Source organism: Agelaius tricolor, unplaced genomic scaffold, assembly GCF_023055355.1.
Source record: "Agelaius tricolor isolate 1412-34295 unplaced genomic scaffold, bAgeTri1.0.p SCAF_1, whole genome shotgun sequence".
Classification (NCBI taxonomy): Eukaryota; Metazoa; Chordata; class Aves; order Passeriformes; family Icteridae; genus Agelaius; species Agelaius tricolor.
The window spans coordinates 104,378,191-104,401,393 of record NW_027269261.1 but is presented as its reverse complement, the minus strand read 5'-3'; the positions used below and the strand labels follow the sequence as shown (position 1 = coordinate 104,401,393).

Genomic DNA, 23,203 nt, shown 5'->3' with positions numbered 1-23,203 from the left:
TCTAATTCAGTGACAAGGAAGGGGCAGTGGCACGAGGATGCTGGGCTCGCTACTTCAAGGTTACAGAGCCTTGTATTTGTAGCTGAAAATAGATTTTCTTAAAATGTCAAAATGCAGAGAGAGGATGTAAAGATACACAGTTGGTGTAGAAGGACAGGGAATGATATGTCTGAGGAAATGACATGGATATAAGATGAACAGAATGTCAAATATAAGAAACTGTGGTAACAGGACTGGGCAGCTTAAAAAGCAGAGTGAAGTTCATAACTTGTCAGTGTGTATGTCTGAAAGCTGGAAATCAGCCATTAAATGATTGCTCCTGATTGCAGGAATAACATAATTGTGGTATGGCAACAGTCTGTGACTATATAGAAATTATTTTGAAACCATTTGCAACTCTTCCATATTGATTAACCATATCCCACTGAGTATCTGTTCTTCATACATGAGAGAATTCAGATGACAGAAGACAAGAGAAGAATGAAAATGCAGTTAGTGATATGTTCCTCATTCAAGAATTCTGTCATGGAAAAACAGACCCCTTTAGGAAAAAGAACCATTTCAGAAAAAAGTGTTAAAATTAGTGTGAAATTTCTCAAATTAATTTCATTTAGCAATTACTGGAATCTTAGGTTTTTGATTAAAGACAGGAATTTTGATAGTAATTTTGATCTTTCAAAAAACCATCAATCATAACATCACAACTAATTTTGATTGGAAAATGAAACCTGATAATTTTTCACATTTCAACACAAGCACTTTTATTCCTTCTTCTGATTCATTGTACATCAAAATCAATTGTAATAACAATTGTTATTGAACTGCAAGTCATTAAATGATTTTTTAATGTGATCTTAGATAGGATTAAAGATGAAAACACTCTGAGTAGGTGAGCTGAGTTACTCTCAAACCCCATTTACTTTTTCAGACTTGTGACTACCTTATGTATACTGGAAATTTAGGAATTCAATACTCCTCTGTACACCTATCTATAGAAACCTGTTCTGAAGTATCTTAAACTACCACCAGGTCTTTGGTCTAAAGATTTGTTATTCCATCCAAAGGGTTTATCAGAATGAAAATATATGTTGAGATGATATATTTCTTGAAAGGTGGCTTCTGTTTTAGTCTGTGTGAGAATTGACATGGAGTGTTTTGTATTTTGAGTGGTGGTAGCTGCCTACTCTCAGGCTCACTAGCTGCACACTTGTTTCAATGAAGTGTTTTGTGCTATAGTATCAGCCTGTGTAGAGCTTTTGAAGAGCTTATTGCTTGTTTCACTGCAGGAAGAAGTTGTGCCAACAGCAGCCTTATTAGCCAGAGATGTAGTTTCAGCATCTGTAATAGCACGCTATTGCTGTCAGGGTTAGAAACCTGCACACCTTCTGTGCCTGACCCTTTTCTCTTTCAGGTTTCACTGCAGTGCTGTGCTTTCAGAAGCATATCATTAAGCTGACTGCTTCTGACATCCAGGGCAGGGACCTGGCTTTCCAAACACACAAGGCTTTGTTGGCATATCCAGGGGAAGTTTGTGAGAGGAAGTAGAAGTGGATAATTTAAGTAAAAAAGCCTGTTTTAAAGACAGAAAATTGTATGTTCTGCCCTAGATTGAATTTTTAAAGTGGATTTTGAATGTAAGAATGTGAAAGGGTTGTGTGTGTGAGTGAAATGAGGCAGGGACTTCGGTCACACATGCTATTGAAAAGTCAGTCTGTCCCTGTACTTGTCAAGGATGAGCTCAAGATGATGATAAGCTTGCTTTAAGTAAATGGCAAGAGTTAAATAAACTTTTAAAGAATGTATCCAAGTTAACAAAGGTTTGTTACCTCAGAAGTAAAGTAAATTTTCCTGTCTGATAGAAAGGAAAAGGTTCTTTGAAGACCTCTAACCTATTCAAGGTGCACAGCAGTCAGACATAATATTATGTCTTGGATAACCTGCAATTTCTGTAACGAGATGATCTTTCCTACTGGAAATACTGCATTATTCATTACATTTATTTCAATGGCAGCTATTTCCATTTTTGCATAAATATTTAGAAATAAATCTGACACCATTGTTTTAACCATTTGCTATTTTAGATACAGTTAATCTCTGCAAATGTAGGTTATTTGTATGGTAGATAAAGCAATGAAATATGACCATGTAAATTACTATTCCACTCCTCAGAAAAAATTTAAAGATCATTGTTAAAAACAAGGCAAAGTAACGTTAATTACAATATCATATTAATTCATCTGTGCTGGTTGCTGTGCATAGTAAACTCACATGACAGTCTGTATGAATTCAGTCTGACCTTGAGCACTTAGAGGAATTTTGTGTGCAACAGCTTAAAAAGAACCAAAATTCTGTTTGTGAGATCTCTGCTAGAAGTCATGGTTATGAGTAGCAGCAATCTTCAGATCAGGCTCTTAATGAGAAGTACCACAAGAAGAAAAAGTGTGATATCAGACCTATAAAATAATGATCAGAGACTATAGTACACTTGGAATGTTCTCTTTTTATTTTAAATATACCTATTACAATATTTTGTTAAGCTTATATAGAGCACTATTATTTACATGATTCAGTGTTTATCCTTTAGGGAGAATTCCAGTGCTCAATAAATAAGAGTCAATGATCTGCTCGTTAACCACCTTGGAATCAGTGTTCTGAAATATTAATTTCACATAAATGGTGAGAGTCTTTGAAATAATTATGGTAACCTGTAGTTTCATTCAGTTGGTATCTTCAGTCTGCAGTTAAATTATGTTGAAAACTCTGAACATATCTATAGGTAATCAGAAGAAAGTTCAACAACAACATCCTACTAAAAAATTACCACAAAACATCAGTGGTTGACCTCTACAGTTTCCAGATGCATCTCAGGGTGATGGTAGTGTTCAAAGGGAAGAAAAAAATGGTTTTTGGTAGCCTCCCTGATATAAAATGTCTAGATCATGGGGCAAAATATACAATCACTAATAAATAAAAAATACACTTTTTACAGGATCTTTCAACATGGCATCTTAGAATGTGCCTGCAGGTAAGAATGGTTTCTATTATTTTTATTAAGATTCAATTTGCCATGGTTACTCTTTCTTACACATGAATTTATGCACTATATATATATTATATAAAACACATAAAAGTTGTCAGTACAAGGAATATAATTAGCTGGGAACATGAAGAAAGGGTTCCTATCAGATCTCACTCAGTGTTATGGGTGCAAGTTCAAATGTAAAAGAAAGGGACTTTGGTCCTGATCTTGCACTAACACAATAAATGAGGTCCCCACACATTTCTACACACAGAACTCTCCCTGCTGAGGTTGTCCCAGTCCTGCCTCGACAACCACCCCATTTTCATGTGACCCATCACAGAAACTGAGTTTGAATCAGGACAAACAGCTTGTTTTTTCCTCTTAATCCTCATTAATGTATCTCAGAGGTAAAATCCATGGCACATTATTTAGGTAACTGAATGTCTATGACATTCAGCTATGGCACACAGTTTTGTTTCCTCAACATTCACAAAGACAGCAGGGAAATGCAGCTCGTAACTATCGGGCATTTATCCTAGAAAATGTGACATTGTCATCATTATTGGACTAGAAACTTATGTTTATTGACAGTGTGCCCATTTTTCAACAAAACATCATTGATTTTACTAGCATTACAGTTTGGCAAAGAATAGTTTCTGAATTATCTCTGTTACAGATTTGAATCTCTGGCACATTTAAGACGCTCACCCACCTATTCAACTAATATTTTAAAGCAAAATTAATGTTTGATATAAAATAACAGTTGTGTTGCAAATGTGGAAAAATAGTCTAAGAAAAATAAGTATAAAAGTGATCTCAGATTTATGAATATGTTTCATATAAACAAGTCCAGGTGAATTATCTGTGTTAGAAATGGCCCTTCATAGGCTGTGTCACAACAGAACATCACATTTTTCACAGTTTACAATAACACAGTTAGATTCACAATATAATGACACCTTATATCAGAAAAATAGTATTTTACAAACTATACATTTGGCATCTATTTTTAGATTTTTTTTCTGTTTCTTTTTTCAGTTCCTTTTTTATTTTTTCCTTTTTTTTAAATTTTCTTACAAAATAGTGCAAAATTACAGTGCGTTAATAGAAGATTTTGTAAATCCTAATAAAAAGTCAATATACTTAACTGTGTTGTTCATTCACTGGAAACAGTTTGGCACATTAGAATTTTGTATAGATGGAAAAGTTTCTCACTTCTTTTCAGCATGTCCATGGATTCTTTAAAACATTAAATTACACCAAGGGAGTTAACTTTCCAAACTTTTTAATCTCAGCTCTTATGTGTGTTACAAAGCAGCAAAGAAAATGTAGGTTTTGTAATTAATTTATTTGCCAAACAGCATATATCAGGCTGGCTTTTCTTATGATGTTATAAAGAAATGGATTGATGGGAACATTTTCTGTCTGGTGACTGCTAAAGTGCTTATTTATAGTTTCAAGGTTCTGTAGGAAATTTGTCCGAACTTTATATATATGTGTTGGTTTACCATATATCTTTCAAATTTTGCTATGAAACATGTTTCTATATCTGGATCCAACTCGGCTATATCAAGCCAGGGGGATAAAGTTTCATCAAATCCTCTTTTCCACTGGACTAATTCATAATAAAGAATAACAAACAGTTGCTTTTGCTGCCAATTTGCAATGATTAAATTATTTTCCTGCTAATTAATTACTTAAGAATGTTAATGAGGAGTTCCCCCAAGTATCAATAATTCATTTGCACAGACTGACACCACACCTCAAAAAAATGAAAATTCTCTTATTACTTGGAACAGCAAAGTCTTCTGCATTCTCATAGGCAGGCAGGGTATAGGCCACAGGAGTGAGAGTGTCTTAAACCCCTCTGTGAGTGTGCCATGAAGAGGGTGTCAGATGAGTCTCAGCTCTGTTCTTTGCCTTCCCTGGCTGAAAGCAGCAATGCAAAACCTGCGACCACAGAACCACCTGCTGTGGTTTTGCTAGAGGCTGCCAAACAGTGACCTGTACCAAGCAACTCTTAATTCAGGCTGTTAACCTGGGGGTGAGAGGCTCTCTGCCACGTGAGCAAACCTCTGAGATATTCATTGCACAGAGACGATTGCTTTCAGTCAATTGGTGACACTAAAGATTGCCAATTAATTACATTTGCGATGGAGTAATGAAGTGACTTCCTCCAGTACGAAAACTGCTGGATGATGTCTCTAGGCCAAGTTATTTCTCACAAGTTGATGATTTTATCATCTGTATCACCCTCTAGCAATAGTGCCATGAATTAAAATTGCCACCGCATAGTTTATTTAATCAATTTATTGGTATTTCTGTACCTTTTATGAGCATCTCTAACCAGTATGCTTTTTACATTGATTCTCTGAATGTAGAATTGTCCATAGCACTAACTGCACATTCAAAAATCAGAAGGGGAATTTCAATGAACAAGACAGGGTTTTCTACCCAAGCCATTCATCCTTGGCTCAATCCTTTGTTACTAGCATAGGAATCTCCCAAATCACCTGCTAACTCTGGTAGAAGATTTGCCCAAGGAAGAAGCAAAAGATAAACGTGAAATAACTATCTTGTATGAATCATATTGATTGATTTTTAACATTTTCAAATCACTTTTATTAAAAACAAACAAAAAAGCTAAAACAGAACTGTCAGCCAAAATTAATGAAAAAACCCACCAGCTGGTAGGTGGGTATGCAAATACTTCCCCTGGACTCTGTTCTCAATAACACACTAGTTTAGACCAAGGAAACACTTGAGTACTTGTTTAATTTTCACTGCTAGGTTTAAATAGGTCAGAAGCTTCCTTGTCAGCCTACACAGAGACACCTCTTGTTCCCACTTTGCACACACAGTGATTACTCACAGTCTCACCTAGAATGAACCAAATACTTTCCTCAGAGGAAAATCAGCTGTGGCTGAGACTGACTCTCTGTAGGGCACAGTGAGTCCAGATTTCAGGACATGACCAGGTTTTATGCTTTCATCCTTGGACAGGCCTTGAAATTCTATCTCAGCATCCTCAGCCTCTCTGGCTTCCTCATGTCACATGGAAGTTCAGTGACCCTGCATAGCACGGGCAGGCTGTAAGCTGAGGTGCTGTGCTCAGGGGATGGCCTGAGGTGGTGGAGGAGCAGAAGAGCTGGGCCAAGATTTATTGGTTAGACACCAAATCAGAATGAATCCAGGGTTTTCAGTGTGGACTATTCAGCCAATCTTTACTCTCTATGTACATGATGCAGAAGAGGCTGCACAAATTGGTTGCTGATGTCTATAAATTCCACTCTTTGGCACAATTCCTAAAGGCAATGAAAACATTCTCTGGAGCCCCAGTGCATTAAAGCATTTAAGATGCTCTTAAAATTAAGGACACACTTAAGTCTCATTGTCATCTGCATGCTCTTAATGCCTTTTTGTATCGTGTCCAGAAGGTGTTGCTGCATGAAGGCTTATAAATCAAATAAGAAAATAAGAATAAAGATCCTTGAATCTAGATAAGAAATAGAATTATCTTACTGACAAACCTTTCTCTTCTCCTGAATGTTATTCTGCATCTAATAAAAAAGATAATACAAGGCTAACAGGAGTCCCATTCTTGAATAAAAAGGAGCAGTTATTCGTTACTTAACTGCTTGTTTAGAGATGGGAGAAAATTATGTGTTTTTTTTAAAGCCTATTTTGAGAAAAAAAAAGGTGAGTGTCCAGAGAGAGCAAGTAGTTCTTTATTGTGTTCAGTGGTGTCCATTTCCCATGTCTTGCTCAGCCTGCATGAACTATACAAAGCCCCACATTGATGTTCTCTCAGTCCAACTTTCATTTTATTTGATCTGTTTCTTAAAAGACAAATATGTTGCTGGATGTCTCACAATTTCAGTGGGCTTCACTCAGGCTGCTGCTCACTGTGGTATAGACATATGGAATGAGGCATTCAAAGAAACTGGCAACAGGGTTCCCTAAGGAATGGGGATCTCATACTAAGCAAGATCTGCTGTGGACATTGTCTATGAAATGAAAGGAAAACTACTTTAGAAGGATCTGCTTCCAGTTTTGTCTTATACTGTCCACATTCAGTTGGGTAGCAATGGATGTGCAGTTAGTATTTTATCTGGTTGGGTCTTATTTTCCACACTGAGAAAAGCAGTAGTGTTGATAGCTCAGTGCATGACAGAGAGCCTAAAATCATCCAAAGTAAAACAAAGGATGGTGATTACCCTCTGTCTTCATGGACTGCTTAGTTAACTTGGGACAAGTAAACTCAAGATTGCTGTGGGCTAGCAAAAAAAGAAATTGAATGTCTGAAAGAAATTTCTTGAAAAAACAATTAGGGCTGGTGTGATTTCCCAACTTCTAGTTCACTTTTTTTAGCTAATTATCTTCTTTTGCCAGTGGTACCAAAGCACAAAACCTATTTTGTCTAGTCCCTTCCACAGTTGCTTAAGTTTGCTCATTTTCTTTCACAGTGATTTGTTATTTGAGTGTCTATGCTTGCTGCCCATGTGGAGTAGATCACAAAAGAAGCACAGACCTCACAAAGCTGAATATCAGATACAGAATGGAAGCAGCCTTAGGTGAGTTAAGTGTCTAGGTCTAGGTAGGCAGCCTTCATGCATGCATTGAGCACAGATGTTTTGTATCCATTGCTTCACATCATTTACTACATAGGCTGAACATGCCCAAAATTGCTTCATCTTCTGTCAACAAAGATATTTCAATCCAGAACTGCTTAAGGTCTGATACTTGCAGATCACCTTAAAATCCTCATTAAAAATTGGCTCAATTTTGTTCCAGCACTTACTCTTCAAGAATGCCAGTGAGGCATTAGGGTCATGTATATTTTTTAGGACTTGGTAGTGATTCTTATGCACAATTCTGAATTAGATTTCTCTCCTGTTTTATTAATCTTTGAAGCAATTTTAGCAATGTTTCCTGATTGAAATATATACAAACCTTGTGTGGAGCTTTTCTTCTTGTGAAGAGAACAACACTCTTCACTCCTTCCAGTTCCATCAAAAGACTTTTCCATTTCTTAAAATTCAGCCTAAGATTAGCCATGCTGGCTGGATCTTGTGCTTACAGAGGTAAAAACATTACTTACAGGATTAAAATTCAGAGTATATTTCAAAACTTTCCTGTGTATACACTGACCAATATTTCACACTTCATATATTTTATAAATTCTTGCTTGTTATTACTATAAGGACTTAGCTGAACTTGCTGCCAAGGAACCAGTCTGAATCCACCTAAGGCCTTCTAACACATAGAACAGCTCTCACGATCTGAAGTGAGGAATGGTTGTACACATTCACCTTTCACTGAGGTCAATGCAAAGGACTTCCAAATTCCAGCACTGAGGGAATCAGGTTATTGAGCCAAACCAGTGGTATGTTCAGTCACCGAGAATTTCACAGTCCTCCTGAAAACAAAATGTTATGATGTCCTGTAGGACAGACTATAAGCTAAAGAAACTTGCCTTCAAAATGATAAGATACTACTCATATTACATGCACATCAGAAGTTTGTTTTTAGAAGACTCAGTTTCCTTGTATTGCATTAATGTTCAAGGTAAGCTTATCTTGCTGCATACTAGAATGCTGGTGAGTTTAGGTGATTCACAGTATATTGAAAGCTAGCTGGATCAGAATACAGCTTTTGAAACCACAGGCAGAGCAGAAGTAATTCTATAATTTTTCCATGGGGTTTTGAGTCCTATAAATTTAACTAATTACTCTTATAGCCTTTTGTGTTTCTATTCCAGCCTGTATTAAGTCCCACTGTCTTTTGCTAAATATTTATAATTTATCTCTCATTTCCTTACTGCAGTAACTTTTTTGTCTGCAAATTTAGTCTCAGTTACTCGATTAACTACTTTGCTTGATCAGGGTCTTATTCATGTCACAAGCAGAAGTCTTTCCAGTTTAACTTTTTTCTTTTTTTTCTGGTAGCAGGTGTGATTTGCAGCACTGACCTGAAAATCCAAGCTGATTTGCTTTCATTTGATACTAAAGCATACCTATGCATTTATGTCATTAAACCAACCTTGTACATATGAATATATATAGCAATCAGAAATTTGTCTTAGCTGATAGAAAGTAGTAAAATCAAATTATACATGTTTGAAGCAGACATCTTAAAATTATGACAATCATCAAAATTTTGGTTTTGCTATTAGAGCAAATTTGATACTTTAAAACCTACTTATATTATCAAATATTGATAGCAGTTGTTGCTCTGAAGAGTTCATTTTTAATACCTCTCATACACAATATTTTCAACCCCCCAAATTTATTAGCTTAGTAAGTTGAAAGTTTATATAGCCTCATAGCTTATTTACTGAATTTCAGCAAATTTCTCTCAGAAAATTGACTGCTTAGTAATTTTTCCCCGCACTTATGTGTCATAACATCAAATTGTCCAGCTACAGTTAAAATTCAACAGATCTTTACAGAATTAGGGGAAAATTCAATATTATTCAAGAAATTATATGAGAGAGCTTTCTAAAATTTCTCAGCAAACTGCTTCTAAAATCCATTATTACCAGCTGAATTCAGTGCATAAGGCTGATGTAATCAAACACCTTTTTAAAAAAATCTGTTTATCTCAGTGTAACACTATGTAAAGCTCTGGTTCAAGTTAAAAATACTTGAGACATATTGAAGGCCAAGGTTGTGCTGCATTTGAATACACTCAAAAATTTGATGAATCTGGGTTTTGGTCACCAGGATTGGTCATTTTCTCTAAATATGACTTCTCTTTTCTTCAGAGGGTAAGAAGAGATATATTCCTAAAGCAACATAATGGGACCATTTGTTAGGAAACCTTTTTAGAAACAAAGACTATCCACTATTCTAATACATTTAAAAAACTATAGTTCTAGGTTCATTACCCTTAAAAAGGGGGCAATTTGTCACACTTCCATAATGTTAGGTAATGTACTCTACTGTGCTCTTAAATGCAAGATGGACATAGAAACTTTACTGTCTTTTGAACTGTTACACACATTTCTGTCTGGAACCACAAATTACGTTCTTAAAATTTTCTCTGACATTTAAAAATTGTTTCCTCATTTTCAAAATAGGTTAAACAACAAAGATAATGTTAAAAATAAAAAAAAAGTTAAAAATTACTGCTTCAAGTGAAAGACTGGGACTTGTTTCACAGAAAATGTTGAAAATCTTGTTTTAAATTTATAATAAGCAATCAAATACTCTTCAGTGCACATAATTAGTATATCTATTATAATTTGAAACTGAGTACTGATGACTGCTTCTGCTGATCTTTTAAAATTTCTTACAAAATATAAATAGGATAGCCAAAAGAGAATAACTGATAAACCATGATGTGAGATTCTCTTTTCCTTCCTTTTTTTCTCTTTTCTTTTCCTCTCCACTTGGACTGAAGTCCTTTCTGGCTTCTTCAAAAAAATGCACACACACAACCACACACACCCACACACACCCCCCACAAATTAATTCCAAAACCATTTTTCTAAATTTCCAATGGACTTGTATTCCTGGTGTCTTTTCACGTGATCACAAGCAAGACATGCATGTGATTCCCAGAACCTAGGAAGATGCACTGAAAAATCCTTCTTCCAGTTGAAATAACTAAGATACATCTTATTATTTTTGTCAAGCATCAGAAGATATTCTGCTAGCTCTCTGGGGGAGAGAAAATCTTCCACATGTATGAAAGAGTCTGCTGGAATGTAATTCTCGTAATTTTCTCTGGAAGGGCCCAGTACAACTGGTACTGATCCAGCCAGAAGAGCATTGTAGAGTTTCTCAGTAATGTAATCTTTGTGGATTGAATTTTCAAAGGAAAGGTAGAATTTGCACGTGGAGATAGTTGGAATCAAGTTTTTGTCATTGACGTAGTCTCCGAAGGCTTGTCCGTAGGTGTGGATTTCAATGTATTTGCTGAGCTCATTGTAATACTTCACTCGAGCGTGCTCAGGGTTCCAGTTACTCACAACCCAACAGACCAAGTTTTCCTTACTTGGTACTTCAAATGTGAAGGAACTGGTGCCAACCATCATGAAGCCATAAGGCACCTGGATATCTGAGTCACGTCGGTAAGTCAGGGTCAGGTTAAAAAGGTGTTCGATGCCACTCTTTTGTGGAGTATGAGTTGGAGACTCCAAGTTCATCCAAATCCACTTCTGGAACGGTGGCCTGGCTTGCTGAGGTAAATTGGCCAGATCCCAGCTAATGTCTCTGTGATGAATGAGGACAGCGTGGGATCTGTTGTAGAGCGAGCGGTCAATAGTCAGATGGCACCCGGGGATGTTGAACATCGTTTGGCAGGACGTTAGATCGAATGTCTGACCAAATGGCCAAACCCAGATCAAGACAGTAGTTTCATTGAGATTATCAGTTTTGGAAGAAAAGAAGTTCTTCATTTTCAACACTGAACTGGCTGATTCTATAGGACCAGAAATCCAGCTATTTGTTGGTTTTATATAAATCAATATAAATGCCATGAAACAACCAAGGATAATGAAGATAATAAAAAATGACCGGAAAATTCCTTTAGATGTCGATGTCATAATTTGCTCTGAGAAAAAAAGAGGAAGAGAGAGAAAATAATATCGGGTATTAAATTACATATATATGTCTTGTTAAAATAATCAGACATCACAATAGGTAGAACTTCAATAACACTGAACTGCAACCTCAGAAATTTCCTTTGAATGGAGAGGGCATGGTTTCTTGCACTCTGTGACAAAGTGACAATATTTCTCTTCTTCACATTAAAAGCTCACTGACAAAAGCAAGATTTTAATATGTCTCATACTTGGTGAATCAGTACATATTGAGAAGTTCTTTTGCTCAGAACCTAGGCCAAGCATTTGGAACACAGAAGACAGAAAAAATTACCCTTTAATTCTATCCCTGCGTCTGTGTAAAGGACAACATGCTGCAGATTTGTTGTATTTGTATTTTTGTGAATGTGGAGGACATAGGATTAGAGGATTGAAAAAGGAAGGGACTAGAACTTTAATTGTTTAATCAATAAGACTTTTATTAGAAAACTAGTTCATGTCTGATGGCTACATAGGGATGAACATTCATGCCTTCTCCAGGGAACTCCTAAAATACCTAGGGGAGGAAGCACCAATAGAGAGTTTCCTTATGCAGCCACAGATCTCACATATTTCCCACATAAAAAATAAAGAGAAATTAATATAAAATATGTTCTTATATATTTAATTATGTTTTTATGTGTTAAAAATGAGGAAAAGTAGAGATATGCTGCATCATTATGAGGTATCCTCTTTTTCCCATGGGGAGATAGGGCTGAGAAGTTCATATAGCCTCCTGTAGCCTCCTATGTCCTTGCTCTACTTGTTTCCTCCTGAGAGAAGTGATCAATCTCTTTCCAGAACTACTCTACCATATGGTTCTTGCAAAACCTAACAACCCTAGTTAGGGGTTGTTAATTGCTAACCTTTGATCCTGAATGTAGCCCTAGAACTCACAGATGTTCTAAAACTAAGAAAAGTCAACCATGCAGCACCATGGCACACAAGGGAAAAGGAATGGAAGTCTGTTACCAGGAAAAAGTACTCTGAACATAGTGGCACACTGTAAATGTGCTACAATTACTGTAAATGTTGTCTGACTTTCCTTTTTTTGCACATCTTTCAATTTGTTGTGTTTTGTTTCCTTGGCTAGATAGTGCCACAAAAAAAATTTATAAAAAGCCCACCCCTATAAATAGGAAAATATATAATATTATATAGATGTATATATATATATATATATATAAAAATCATAATCAAAGAAAGCAGAAAGTGAACTTCAGGCCTTTAAAACCACTTCCATAGCTCATCTCTTCCTACTATGAAATAAATCAATAAATTCAGAATGAAGACATGATAGAACGTGATTCAGATGTCCACAAATAGCACATAACTTTGCAGCCTTTGTGAGTGTAAAAACTGATGTGTAGTGAGTGTAGCACTGCAGTTACAACATAAATGTTTTCACATTCATTGTTGAGGAAAGGAAGAAGGAGGGAACATCCCTTAACTTAGCTTTACTCTAACACTGTATCTTGAAGAAAAGGGAATTTGTCACAATATCTCCTGGTTTTGGGTATATGGATGTTTTTAATTCTGGTTTTAGTTATAGTGGTGGATTAACCTTGTCTGGCTGTCAGACCCACCCAGACACTCTCTCACTATCTCTCCTCAACAAAATATGGGAAGAAAAAAAGATGAAAGTCTCATGGGTTGAAGTAAGGACAGGAAGGTCACTTATAAGTTACTTTCATAAGCTAAACAGGCTCATCTCGGGGCAAAATAATGTAATTTATTGTCATTTAAAATAGATTTATATAGTGAGAAACAAAGACAAATATTAAAATAAATTTCCCCCCTCTTATTCCCAGACTCAGTTTCCTCCTTCATTCTCAACTCCTATACCTCCTACCCACTCCTGAGCAGTGCAGAGGGATAGGAATACAGGTTTGTGATCAGTCCACAACTATTCCTCTTAGCTGCTCCTTCCTCCTTACGCCTTTCCCTTCCTCCAAAATGAGTCCTTCCTATGGGATGCAATTCCTTCAGGGAAAAAAACTTAGCTACTGAGTGGGCTGTCCATGGGATGCTTCAGGACACATCCTCCTGTGAGGTCCTCACGAGGCCACCATGGGCTGCAGGGAAGTCTTTGCTGTAGTGCTCAGAGTATGTCCCCCTGTCCTTCTTCTCTGACCTTGGTGCTCACAAGGCTGTTTCTCACGTTTTCCCCCTAATTTTCCATTACTTGTGCCTTTTGAATACACTTTCCCAGAGGTGCCAGCACCTTGGCTGCAGGGTTTAGCCATGCCCTGCAGTGGGTGTGTTGGGATATGCTGGAATTGGCATGGGGTGGCCCTGGCTGCTCTTTGGAGAGGCTGTCCAGAGTCCCTGCTGCCAGTGCCTGGGCACAAACACCTCCTACAATTATATAAAATATATGGAATGCTGAGTCTGGTGCTTTTGTCTAGGCCCTTTTACTGAAGGACATAGTTTAGCAGGCCCCCTCTGATTTCAGCAAAATGATCCTGAGGGGAGTAAAGGAGGGGAACGGTGTGTCCATGGCTTTTCCACTTATCCACATCAGTTTAAATCCCTCTGAAAGAAAAACGAGGCTTTACAGCAACATTACATTGGCTTTTTTTAGCCTGTGTTGATTATTTCTTGAAATTATGTCTAGAAGGAAGGATATGTCCTATGAGAGCCTAAGACTGCTTCCCTGCCTTACTAAAGAGAAAGTAAGAATGGGACCTCTAAGGAAGAAGGGATTTAGGTTGAACAGCTCTAGGAGATGCAGCTGAAAAAAAAAAATCAAGAGGCTGAACTGATATTCATGTAAAGCTGTTCTTTGTTTCTGTGCTTTTGAAAGTGATACACAGCACAGGTATAACTTATCACTGAACAGAGAGTGTCAGCTGAGTTTGAACAATAGATTGGGACACATTTATTCACAGGAGCTGATAATTTTCTAGGGATTAAAAAGGATGATGAAAAATCAGAAAAGGATTTTAACATTGTGCCTTGTAACATAGTCACCCTCCAGTTATAAGCCTTTTGACTCAAGTCTCTGACAGGGATTATTTTACACTAAGCTCTTCTGCTAACTACTAACAAACCCCTGCATCATCACATGACAATTCTTACTGCATAGGAAATGACCAGATATTATATCTTCTGTCCTCTGCCTGAAATTCTAGTTTGTCCAGACTCTTGCATTTGTATAGAAGCTTTTGAAGTGTAGAGCCAATGTGGTTTGTGCTACCCCAAGTACCAATATTAACATCTGACCATGTTAAACAGATGAGTTTGCCAATTTTTGTCTCTTCTGGGTTTATTTCTCCTCCTGGTTTTGCTGGCCTGTGAAGGCATGTCCCCCTTCTGATATGGGATCATGGTTTTTAGTTTTTGCCTTTTACCAAAACACAAACCTACATCCAGGCTCTATAGCCCTTTATAGTCCTGCATCCTTTGGATTCAGAGAACCAGCCATTCATTATGCAGTCTCACAGATCCATTAGGTGTACTGGCATCACTGTCATGCTTTGCTCTGAAACTACTGCTAATGGGATGGTGGAAAAGGGTTCTAATAGCAGGACCCTTTAAAAAATTGAATGAGAGTCTTGCAAGGAAGCAGAGGAACTGAGCAGACTCCTAAAAATACCACTTAACCATACCCAGAGGAGCTGGACAGGGTTTTTTCATGGAATTCTATTTTTGTATTCCATTTTGTGGAATACAGTAATAACTATTAAGATGTATACTGGGAATAGTGGTGATTTTTCGTCAGGAAGTACTAACAGAATCAATAATTTCTGTGCTTCCCAAGGCAGATTGAGGGACCCATGGAATGGACCAGCAAACTCTGCTTTCATGGCTTTTGGGATTTAGTCCTGGGCACAGTCAGGCAGCAGTAAGTGCAGTGAAGGCATGTGTTAGGCACTTGTTGACACATATTATTTGCATAGCATCATAAAATGGTCTGGGCTAGAAGAGATATTTTGAGAATTAGCTTGTGTGTACTACTAGGACATAAAGGTTATGGTGCACTAGAATTCATGGACCATTTTTTCCATAATAATCTCCAAAATGAGGATTCTTTTCCATATTTATTTATGTCCTTCTTTTTTGTGCCCAAGATAACCATTAACATCTGACTGTAATTCTCACTATAAAGGTGACACTAAGGAGATATTTATTGCAAGCCATCCATGCAAGTCACCTTAGTTCACCCTTCCCCTTTCATGGCTTTTCTTCCACCCCAGAATGACAAATTTCCTTTCTGTGGATTCCCTCCCCCATGCATGTTGAGTCTGAAAGGAGAACTTTGTCAAAGAGATGTGTTTACTGAGATTTTTGCCAGCTGGAAGAATTCTGTACTTTTGATAGTTTTGTTATAAAGTACATTTCAGAGCGTTGTGGAGTAGCAAGTATTTTCTAGGTGCTTTTTTTCCCAAGTTGAAAGTATAGTATTTTATCAGTACAAGACTGTTTTTCTCAGTACAAAACTTAGCAAGGCTTCTTTTTAAGTGCAAATCTTGGCATTCCATCAGGGAGCAACTGCATTTAGCAGCAACAGAAACAGGGAGATAGTAATGGGGTATCAGCCCTGTTAACCCCAAGTTTACCAGGCAAGGCTTGCAAAAAAATGTCTGGTTTTGAATGCATTATGTTTATTAAGAAATAAAATTGAATTTTATGGAAACTGTTTTATCATATTTTCCTTGCAACTGGGACTTCTCAGTCATTCCAGAAGGGACAGATATGTTTTGGGTTTTTTTCTGATTATGCAATACTGCAGTGGGGAGAAAATATGAACTTTCTCGTCAATAATATTGATGCCTTTTTCTCTGGCATTTTTTGCACCGATTTCTTCAGTTTCTCAAGGTTTTGCCAGTAGCCCAAAAAATATCATTACTTGCAGAGGCATAACTTTCATTACTAGTCTAGTACTCAGCTTTTCCAAAGGGAAAGGATAGTATTTTAAAATGAAAATGAAGCCAAGATTCTTAAAAGCATGGACACTGAATCATGAAAAAAAATCACAATACTTTTCACACCTTAGAATTCTTAAGTGTTTGAGGCTAACTCTTGTCTTCACCACCAGCTGGTCTCAGGATTCCTCAGGTAGAACTACTTAACCTCAAGATCCTCAAGGATCACTCCTGGCATCAGAGTGGGTGAAGAGCAGAAGGACTTTGAGGATACCAGAGGTGCCAGAGGTAGCTCCCTCTAGAAGCAGACAATGTAGGTAGATACTTCAGGGCCATAAAAGGACAGCTGAATGCAGTGAGAACTGATAGGAATCACAAGCAAACAATTGTTATTCTTAGAAAGAAAGCTCATCTGAGATTGCTTTCCCTGTCCTCTGGCATATTTTACCACCCTTGGCCAGGGCATATTTGCATTTATGCTAAAAGCTGGATTTTCTTAAAGCACACTTCCAATTAGCTAGAGCTTTTTCACCTGCAGTATTGAAGAAACCCTGATTGCCTCAGGATAGCCAGTGTGTAACTTCTTATCTCCAAGTCACTGCTGTATGCACATGCCCCCGGGGGCTTTTGCTTTAGCTCTCTGAAACTGAGGAGTGCTCCTTTTATTGGAATTAACTCACTGCTCCCAGTTAAGCTTCCTCTGTTGCAACTGGAACAGCGGATTTTTTCTCCCCCAACAAACATCCAAACACAGGCTTGTTTCCACACATTTCCATGCCTGTCCACAGATTTCTGAAAACAGCCCAGCATGAAAAGGCTCAACAGAGCTGCACAGAGTTAAAAGGCTGAAAACAGAATGAGCTGCTGATCTCAGACTGCATATTTTTATTCTACTGTTTACAACATTCTTTTTCTTCCCCTCTCCACCTCCTTTGTTTTCGAGTTATTTGTTAATTCCACAGATTCCAATTTTGTGTGTTTGCACTCTGAGAGCAGTATAGAATCATTTCATTCAGTGGTGGTAAATTTTACTTCGAACAGTTTAAAAAAAATTACCTAAAAGCACCCCGAGGACAGGTAGCCATTAAGATAGATTGCTTCAGAATGGTGCAGAACTTATCACTGGAGACTGGCAAGAACAAGGTTAGACAAGCACCACTAAGCAATGAGAGACCAAATTGTGCCCCCAGGTCCTAGGGCTGGGCTACAATGACCTCACTTGGTTCATTCCAGCCTTGTGCTCCTGGCAGTAAACACCGATTCTTATAAAATGAACCTAATAAGAGTACAAACTGGCAGTCAAAAACTGCAAAGAATTGCAGAATAAAAGTATAAAATCATCCCCCATCCTCAAAGTTGTCTTGCAAACTATGAAGCAGCCACATGGCACAGAGTGAAAATGTGAAGAAAAGCAAAATATTATGTGGACAACAGCAATTACAAAGTCCCTATTTTTAAAGGCTAAACCTAAATCTTCCTGTAGATTTCTAGATGGAGTACAGCTGCTTTTTTTTGTGAATGTCTGAATCCTGACCCCCTTGCTGAAGAAAATCCTATTCTCAGCTTCCTTCTCCAAATTGCTGTGCAAGGCACAGCATCCTGCTATGGCTCAGCAGCCCCCAGCCTTCCCCCTGATTGTCATCTATCCTCTCCTTCTCTCCATGGCAGTCACACACTGTCACTCTCCAGCTGCTTATGCAACAGCTCAGTGGTTTCTTACTGTGATCCAGTGTACAGCAAAAGGCATTAGCCAGGGACACAGAGTCTCTCAGAACAGCAGGGGAAAATGGCTAAAGCACTGCTGTCCATACCAGAGTGACTGTATGTCCACCAACACTACCACATATAAAAGAAAAAAAATACAGTCCTATCAGCAAGAAACTTTTCCAGACAATCCAGAGTCGGTGTCAGGACACTCCACATGGCAGCAGCGTTGCTTTCTAATCATGAGCTTATGAGTTGGTCTCAGAGGGTACAGGAGGTACCCTTTCCTTCCCTTGGCACAACTGGAAAATAAATGACATGCAAAGTGATCAGAACCTCAGCAGCATTGCCAGCCTTGGTAGCATGCAGACAGAACCTTTTTTACCTTAACTTCCACGTTTGCTTGTCCACATCACAGCTAGTTAATGACCAACAGCAATCTGTGAAAGGGGTGATGGCTTTCCATACTGTGCTAGGTGTAGAAAATGGAGTTTTTCACCACTGTAGCTTAGCAGCAAATTTTATCTGCCTTGCTAGAAAAGAGCTTTTTATCTTTCTGAATATAAAGCTCATCCTAGTTATGCAGCACAAGCCAGTCCCTGCCTCTTTCAAAAGCCGTGAAAAGGCTCTGCACAAAATGAAGCTGATCAAAGAAAAGTGCTCCAAAAGCAAGTGGTCTCTTCCTCCCCTCTTTCCATGTGGTTTGGGAACAGCAAACTGCTGTTCTCTCTGATTCTGCCAGAATTGCAGAAAGAGCTCTTCAGCAGCTTTGTGACTGGCTTGTAAAGCTGGAGCCGGCCAGCTGAAATATGAATAACATACCTGCACAAACTGTGTGCTTGTGATGGCCACCTGCCCACCAGAAAGCCCTGGTTAACTCACAGTGCCTGTGAAAATGATGTGAGCAAAGCCAAACAGAGAGAGAGCATCAAGTGGCAGGAGAAGAACCACAGGCATTCCTGTGCACGTAAATTAAACTCCCCATCAAACAATCACGGTTGCTTCTGACTGATTTCCTAATATGTAGTTCCCCTGTATAGTGGAAAAACACCTCTTCCTGTGAAGAAGATAAATCAGAATCAGGAAAAAACAGAGGATGCCTACTTATAATATTGAACACTTTGGGGTATATTAGTTCTGTGGCAAAGCAAGGCTTTTGGAGCTCTGAGCACCAGCTGTTTGTGTAGATATGATTAGAGGCTAGGTGCAGTAAATACACCACCCTATCTTGCTGCATAAGCAAGCTCAAAAAATTTAATTGAGGTTTAATGCTGCCTTTTGTGCAGATAAACCTGCATAGATCTGAGGATTTTGCCACTGGCAACACAACTTTTGAGACAGCTCTGTAGCCAGGAAAGGAAGCCTGAGAGGCCTTTAAGAAATACCATAAATTCCCCATAATCTGATTTCTGTTTAACATTTCATTTCTCTGCTTGCCTAGCACCTTTTCCTTAAGAGACTTGTTATACCTTTAGGTTTGGGATCTGTACTGATAGAACTGGTTTTTTTTAGGATGCAGGTCAATATTCTTGCTTTAATTTGAAAAATCTGTGCTGTGGATCCTAGTTGCCAGTGAGACAACAACTGCCCTAGAGAGAAAAAAAAGCTACTGGACTGCTGAAATCCATTGCAATTGCTCTGTGGCTGAATTGGAGAATGCCATTTACTACTATGTTAACAGATAACAGAGGTGATAATTTATAGGCTTACTTTTTAAAATATGTCCATCCATACTCTTTGCAAATGAGACTTTTTCCCCTCACAGAATGGAAGGATGGGCATTTGTTTTAAAAATACAATCAACAGAACTGGGTTTCTGGACTATTCTGAGCTAAGAAGTAACTAAATGTTTGTCAAGAGGATTCAGGATAGCCAAGAGTCCTCAGCCAGGTGCTGCTAGTTGTCTAGATGCCTTGAGCAGAACTCCTCACTAATCCAGCTTTCCTAAAAGCCCATCAGGGACTCAAAACTTCAGGTTAGATTCTGTGCATAGAGAATACAAATCCTTCATACTGTAATATACTGAGTGCCAAAACAACAGAGGCTTATTTTCCATCTGGGAAAAGTGCAATTCAAATAATTGATGGATTGTAGAGCACTTGTGTGTGTGAGGACACCAGCACTAATTGGAAGGAAAGAAAACCAGCACCAATCATTTTCATTGTGCACCGACAGCTATGTTCTCAAGATTGTTGGTAGTACCAAATATTTCAAAAGAATAAGCTGTTAAGTGTAAGATAGAAGGTGATTATAAAACAAGACTCTTGAATTAAATACTTGTCTTGCTGGAGCAAGATTAGTAATTCACTATAAAGGTTATACTATACTGTAAAGTTTGGACACTGAAAACATGAGCAGTAGAGATCAGATAGATCTCTTTTAAGATCTGATACAAGTGCCTTTTTACTCAAACACAGGGAGAAAGAGCAAGATCCACAAAAAGTAAATTCAGAAACTTTCCTATTAAGAAGTTTAAACATATGCATGCACACAAACTGAAACAAAAAATCACCCAAAACCTAAAGTGTGATAAAACAAGAATGAAAACATATTTAAAAAACAATATATATTTTAGATAGTGTATACTATAAAACCAGCAAAACTAACAATCCCTCAACCTCTCAAACTGTACACTCTTCTGAGAAAACAAAATTGCAGTTGAGAGAAAGCAGTTGTTAATTTCTTGGAGTGTGCATAACTTTCTCTTTGTGTGCACAACAAAAGGAAGAGCAGATAGCTGGAACTACAAGTATAACAAGCTGAGAATACAAAGCTTAACAAAATCACTGAAGAGACTTTTTCTGTGGAAAAGAAAAAACCTGAAGTTCTTGAGTGAAGAAATAGCAAATACACAAGAGGAACGGGTCCAAGGAACAATTTTCTGGAAAAATCCTCCAATAGCTGCAAACACCAACCTGTTCTAAGGTGATGTTTCCTTTTTACTACTTACTCTCCAGGTTAACATAGACACTGATGCCTCTGAGAGCAACTTGAGGTTAGAACATGTCAATGAAGAATATTCTGCACAGACTGCTGACAAAAACCTGCACAAAGCCAGCAGTTAGTCCAGAGATCATATTTCTATGAAAAGGCTCAAGTTATTTGCTATTTCTTAGCTTATTGTCTTCCTTTTAAGCATATTAAAAAGAGAAGTTTAATTAAAGTCTAAGTTTAATTCCAATATTCAATTTGTTCTTGATTCTAAAGTTCAATTACTGGATTTTAGTGTCATACATTATTCTACTCTTAATAGAGAAAAAGGTTCCATAATGAATTAATGAATGTTTTGCCACTAGAGTAACAATTCAATGTACAATTATTTACTGTATCTTAGTAATACAAATTGCCAAGTAGTCTTTTTCCCATCTTAAGGTTTGCAATCCATAGTCTTTCTCTGGCACAACTTGACTGCTTATTAAAACTAGGCATTTAAAAAGTGGAAAGAAAGAGATTTCCTTTGTTCCTACAAAGCAAGGGAGACTTTATATAGCAATCTTACTCAGAAAGTAACTTTCTAAAGAAAATCTGGAGAGATAGGTAGGAGGAAACACAGAGAGAAAGAAAAAGAGCAAGGGAAATAGGCTGTAAAAGATTAAAAAAATGGGTCTAGATATGAGGTCAGCAGCACTTAATGCTGGATTCCTTTACTTTAAGGAAATTGGTGTAAAAAAAGTGATGGCAAGCAGCTGCCTTTTCAAACAGACTGAGAATCCATGCAGTTAATTCAGTTTAGCAATTGTGGGTAGGACTAATATGATGACAAAAATGTTAAGAGGAACCTAAATCCCTAGCTGATTAGCTACCCTAAGTGTCCTAAGCAGCCCCAAACCAGAAACCAGGCTCTACTAGTGGGGATCAGGGGACATGTTGCAATCCTGCAACCCTGAAAACCTCTGTTCATTTGTCTGTTAGTGCTGGTCATGCTTAAACTCTCTCTGACCCTCTGCCTTTGAGACTCCTGTGCTCTTAGCTGCCTGGTGCCAGCACATCCCCAGAAGGGGGTCATTCTTCATGAGGAAGGGCCACTCAAAATCGATAAACCAGCTATTACCCCAGCTCTGAGCCCTAAGGAAATAGATGTGCCTACAAGAGCAGACTCCATCTTAAATGCACTGGTAACAGCTGCTTTTTGTTTGTTTGAACTTAAAGGAAACAGGCAGAGGATGAAGTCCCTTTATATAGTAATTGAAGCTATGACCTATTTAGATATGAATCTTTCTTCAACTTCAAGCGATTCAGATCTCGATGATTCAATTTTCTTAAAGGCTTTCTAGCTCCTAGACAACAATATCTGTCGATTTTACAATGTGTGAAGAGCTTTAGGAATAGAGGTGAGCAATCCTTTTCCCCTCACTGGAGGCCTAGGTGCTAATCAAGACAATACTATTTTCTTATGACCTCTTTCTGTCTCCTGCCTATTGACTCCCTAATGATTTATGCCCAGGGGCACATCTGCAGCAGTAGAAGGTAGAGTCAGCTTCCTTTCCCATGCAGTTTACAACGCTGTAAAGAGAAGGTTAAAGAGAGGGTTTAAATCTCCATTGCTGGAAAGAACACAAAACCTGGTGTTTATTTTGGGTGAATAATTTTCTGGCTGCGCTTCAAAAGGTGTTATTTCCTAACTTCTTCATAAAGGAAGGGACTAGATCCCTGCTCTTGAGGGAGGATTCCCAGCTCTGAATCCAAGAAGGACCCAATCCTTTAGAGCATGGAAAGTGTCTTGGTGAAGGATGGAGGAAGGCACACCCCAGTTCTGTCTTGGGCAGCCTCTTTCACTGTTTGTGGTGTGTTGCACTCGTAGGTGCCCAACAGATTGTCCAGATTTTGTAGGTGCTCCAGGAACCCTAAGGAAGCTTTTGGGCTAACAACCAGACCTGCTACTGGTCAGCAGGTGGTGGATGTTGAGGACAGCCTTTGATCTCTGTGGTTAGTTGTGGTCAAATATCACAAAAAACAAATGTTAAAGTACAAAAAGACTTCTTCCCAGCCAAATTAAATGGAATTTCTGCTAGAATATATGTC

General features: G+C 38.0%; 1 protein-coding gene across 10 annotated transcripts in view; it reads right to left on the bottom strand.

The window, feature by feature from the left end:
* Positions 1 to 2,480: 2,480 nt before the first annotated feature.
* FUT9 (fucosyltransferase 9) overlaps positions 2,481 to 23,203 on the bottom strand; it is a 105,391-nt gene continuing 84,668 nt past the window's right edge. For 8 of the 10 annotated variants that reach the window (XM_071446006.1, XM_071445988.1, XM_071446016.1 and 5 more), the window contains one exon: positions 2,481 to 11,581. In XM_071446006.1, the coding sequence (XP_071302107.1) occupies positions 10,494 to 11,581 (1,088 nt within the window). In that variant the 3' untranslated portion in view covers positions 2,481 to 10,493. Of the gene's footprint in view, positions 11,582 to 16,603; positions 16,756 to 18,566; positions 18,703 to 23,203 lie in introns of those variants that run through there. The other 2 variants (XM_071446044.1, XM_071446036.1) reach the window with 2 other exon arrangements.